The following is a 4,270-nucleotide window of genomic DNA, read 5'->3' as shown; positions in this document are numbered from 1 at the left end:
TCCCAAACAGCACCAGCTCAAAGAGGACATCTATCATGTTCACATGATGGATCTAGGACAAGAAAACACGTTTGGAGAAAATAGGAATGATTTCATAAATATCAGCTACTGTGATGTATAAAAGACATGCATGTGGAAGAACTCAGTGAGACTTGAAAGAGTTAATGAACTCACCTTTGCCTCAGCCAGCTCCCTCTCAATGTCATTCCGCTTGGAGGGGTCACTCAGGTAGTCCACAAAGTCATTATAGGTACTGATGAATTTGGCCTCGTCCTATGACAAAGAAAAGAGCATCTTAGTGAACAGAACACATTTCCCCTCAGGGACGCTCTCTTTCCCTTGAAAGAGAATGAGTTAGTGAGTTACCATGTGGTTGGCCTGAACAAGGCCGCCCAGGAGGACCTTTCCCGCCACAAACAGATGGTTCCTGCTCAGGGTGGAACCAAGCAGGGTCTAGGGAAGAGGGAAGAGTTAGGGTGAGACATCTTCCTCTTGGAGACAGAACAAGAAGTCACAGAGACAAAAAGAACAGTGGGTCCACGCACAGTGAAGGCCTGGCGCAAGGAGACGAGCCTCAGGGCAATATCCTCCACTCTCTTGGTGGTAAGGTAGAGGCTGTGAAAGGGAGGGAATGAAGCATGTCAACCATTAGAGTCAATGGGGGATAACAGCATTATGACCACTATCCTTCAGCATTTGACAAGCTCAGACTACACAGACATTTAGAGGAACTCACTTTAGCAGAGGAACCTCCCTCTCCTCAGGCAGCAGGTCCTCCTCCCAACCCTACGACAACAAAACAAGCATTCAAAATCAGTGACCAGTGCAATGACATAACAAACAATCGGTCAATGGAAGGATCTTAATGCTCCTAGTCAATAGTATGTGTGTGTAACGTCTGACCTCATAGCAGTTGTGGCCCTCAGGCTCTGGGTCAGTGAACTGCTGAGTGGTGGGAGTAGAGAAGGAGGCAGCCTCCGACCACGCTGAAGAGGATAGAAGCCCGTCCAGCCCCATGTGGAGAGTGGCGTACACCACTGAGACATCAGTCTGCTGCTCAAAACACACACAGCACACCGGTTTACCACACACACACACGTTATTAGAAAACACACCAAATCGAATGCAAAAATGCCCAGTAATGTCTAGTCTATATACATAGGAAATCGTTTATTTACCTCGTAGCAGCCAAGCGTCACGTCCACAGACGTCTCGTGGCGGAGGTGAGACGCATAGTGGGTCACCCTGCCAGCCACACGCTGACAAAGAGAGAATACATATTAAGGCCAAATGGAATAAGTGAAGAAAAGCCTAATCTACTACTGTTTCAGTAGTATTTACGTCTTACCTGGATCCAAGTGATGGACTGCACTTTGGTGGCACAGTAGGGGATGCCCTCTGGACTAAGCCTGGCTGTCTCCTTGGAGATGGCCCACACCAGTTGAGTCTCCAGGCCTCTCACCCTACTCACGTGGTGCATCCTCACCACCACCTGCTGTTGAGATAAACAACAAGACAACATCAACAAAACCACTTCGGCAATTACTGTGACACATTTCCATCAAGATCAAATGACTGACAATATAGATTATGATTAGGTTGTTACAAAGACACATACCTGGGATCCCCCATGCATGTAGGTGATGATGGGGCTGATGAACTGGAAAGTTCTCCAAGCTTTAACCACCGGACCGGCATTGTTCTGCACATTACAATACATTCATGTTGGAAACAGTAAACATTGTAACAGTGATGTGACTGTGTGTGTGTGTGGGGGGGGGGGCCTCTTACCCTGATCACAACAGGCCCACAGTACTGGGGGCTGAACCTAATCGGAATCAACTGCCAAATAACAGTGGCCTCCTAAAGCAGAAAGCAGACAAGAGATTTGTTTCATGTTAAAGAGACACAACTTGAATATCTGGGATATTTTTCAAACATAAAACCCCAAACTTTCAGAAAATTGTACTTCAAGGATAGTCTGCACATCTGGCACATCCTCAAGGATGATAGCAGCATTCTGGACATCAAGGAGGACTGGCAGCTGTGGAACATCTGGCACATCATCCAATGGCACATCCAACTGGACCTCATCCAGGACAGTTGATTCTAAAATGAGGAACATTGGAATATAAAATAAACTATTGTTAGGACATAAAAAAAAAATTGCAAGATTGCTAATATTAGCTAGCTAGGTAGCAAAAGTTGATTGCTTAGCAACAGTTACTAAAGTTAATGTTAGCTAGCAAGCTACAACATCTCGAGCACTAGCATTTTTGCCAAGTCTGAATGATAGAAATACACAACATTTCGCAAATTATAATGACATTGTTAAATGTAGAAAAATAAGAGTTGTAAACTCCACATACCCTCTTCGAAGTCGCTGTCGCTGTCCACCTGTCGACGATCACGAACCCTGCAAAACAGAAAAAGACAAGAAAAACAAGCCACAAATGAATTTGAACAACCTGTCGACGCAGTAGGCCGCCGACGTCCACGCACTCTCTCTGCCAGTCTTGAAAAGCACCCAGGCATTTTCCAGTCGATTGTTCTCAGGTCTCAAAAATCAAACAAGTTTGTTGTCAGCAGCAAAATTTTTGTTTTCGCACAGAAAACGTTCCATAGAACGTCGGTTAGATGTCTCTTGGCAACACACGTTCGAAAATGATTGTTTACAAAATTGACAACTGTGTTGCCATAGAAATTAGTTTGGAATTCTGATTCCCTTTAGAATCCCTTAAAATTGCTTGTCATCATTCTAGTGACGTCGACGTGCTCCTTCGTAGCTCAGTTGATAAGAGCATGACGTGTTGCAAACATTGCTAAGAAGATAGATAATGATTTCAGGGATTTTTGTGATGACGAGTTATCTGAAATTGAGATAAAAGACTGTATTAAAAGCCTTAAGGACAATAGGTCCCCTGGAAATGATGGTTTAATAAGCGAGTTTTATAAAGCATTCAATGATAAATTGATTCCCTTCATTCTTGCTATGTTTCAAGAATGGGGAGTTCCTGGCATCCTTAAAACAAGGTGTAATTACTTTGATTCCCAAACTTAATAAGGATACTCTTTATATAGACAACTGGAGACCCATTAGCCTGTTGAATAATGATGGGAAATTATCACGTTAGATATTTTCGCATCAGCTCTTTTTCAGAGCATATCTGATTGGTCAAAAGAGCAATTACTTTTAGAATAACTGTCTTCAAAGTAATGACTCGGGACGTCGGGGTGGATATGAACGCTTCTTTTAGTAATATTACTTGTTCACGTTACATTTAAGAACTTTAGATTCTACAGAGCAATGCAGGTAAAATGCTAGCGGAAAGGTCAGCTTAATCACTTTGCACCTGCACATAACTGGCGCGTTCTCGCTCTCATTCCTGTCGCAAGGCATTCTGGAACTTGCAGTCAAAAGCGTAATTCAATACTAACCAATACAATTACATATGTAAATAACTGTAAAGAAATATCTTTAATTACAGCTCAATGAATTACCTTAAACATGAACACATTAAAGTTACAACAATTACTCAAAACAATGACTGAATTGGGCTGCCTGTCTCAACGAAGCCATAGAAACCTGGACATGCTCCAACTGAAATGTTCCCTCCTGTCAGCACTGATGTTGAATGGCATGAAATACACTTTTTTTGTTCTCTCCCATCCCCTGTAGGTTTGTTGAACATGAGTGGAAATGAAACTCCAGCACACTGGTAGCACTAAAGACGTGTGAGTATAACTTTTCCAGGTGAGTTGAACCTGCCTGTGGGTGCAGTGGGGATATTCCTGGGAGGTCTACTGATGAAGAGGTATAAGCTTGGCGTTGTGTCTGGAGCCCAGCTGTCTTTCGTCACCTCCTTCATGGCCTACCTCCTCCTCCCTCTGCAGTCTGGCACTAAGTCTGACCGTGTCCTACAACGGGTAAATATGACATCTGATTGGTTGGTTGGTGGGTTGATAAAAACAAAAGTTTTGATCAGTGGAATATGAGGGAGAGTTTGACCAAAACACACATAGGCTTGTGCCGGGGCTCCCTCTTGTGGGAATATTCAGTATGGTTGTTACTGAGCCAGGATTCCTGGCTGTTTTGTCACTGTGCGTATGTCAATGATAGTTCAGCAACAATTATTTAAACATCATTATTACCAGCCATTTTCTCTGTCCCCAGGTCCCTGGTGTACGATGGCAGCCTGTTGTCAGAATGTAACGGAGACTGCTCCTCCTTGGCTGGGGAGTGGGACCCTGAGTGTTCAGACAACGGCAT

At 43.7% G+C, this 4,270-nt stretch overlaps 1 protein-coding gene across 1 annotated transcript; it reads right to left on the bottom strand.

The window, feature by feature from the left end:
- Nucleotides 1-1,145: 1,145 nt before the first annotated feature.
- On the bottom strand, nucleotides 1,146-4,270 carry LOC116365967 (uncharacterized). The gene is made up of 7 exons (XM_031818295.1): nucleotides 4,188-4,270; nucleotides 2,370-2,416; nucleotides 1,970-2,109; nucleotides 1,792-1,863; nucleotides 1,619-1,702; nucleotides 1,349-1,495; nucleotides 1,146-1,259 (listed from the first exon to the last, which is right to left on the bottom strand). The coding sequence occupies exons 1-7, from the start codon at nucleotides 4,268-4,270 to the stop codon at nucleotides 1,146-1,148; spliced, it is 687 nt and encodes a 228-aa protein (XP_031674155.1).

This window comes from Oncorhynchus kisutch, unplaced genomic scaffold (genome assembly GCF_002021735.2).
Source record: "Oncorhynchus kisutch isolate 150728-3 unplaced genomic scaffold, Okis_V2 scaffold1327, whole genome shotgun sequence".
Classification (NCBI taxonomy): domain Eukaryota; kingdom Metazoa; phylum Chordata; class Actinopteri; order Salmoniformes; family Salmonidae; genus Oncorhynchus; species Oncorhynchus kisutch.
Note: the sequence above shows the minus strand (reverse complement) of the source record. Positions and strands in the feature narration are given on the sequence as shown.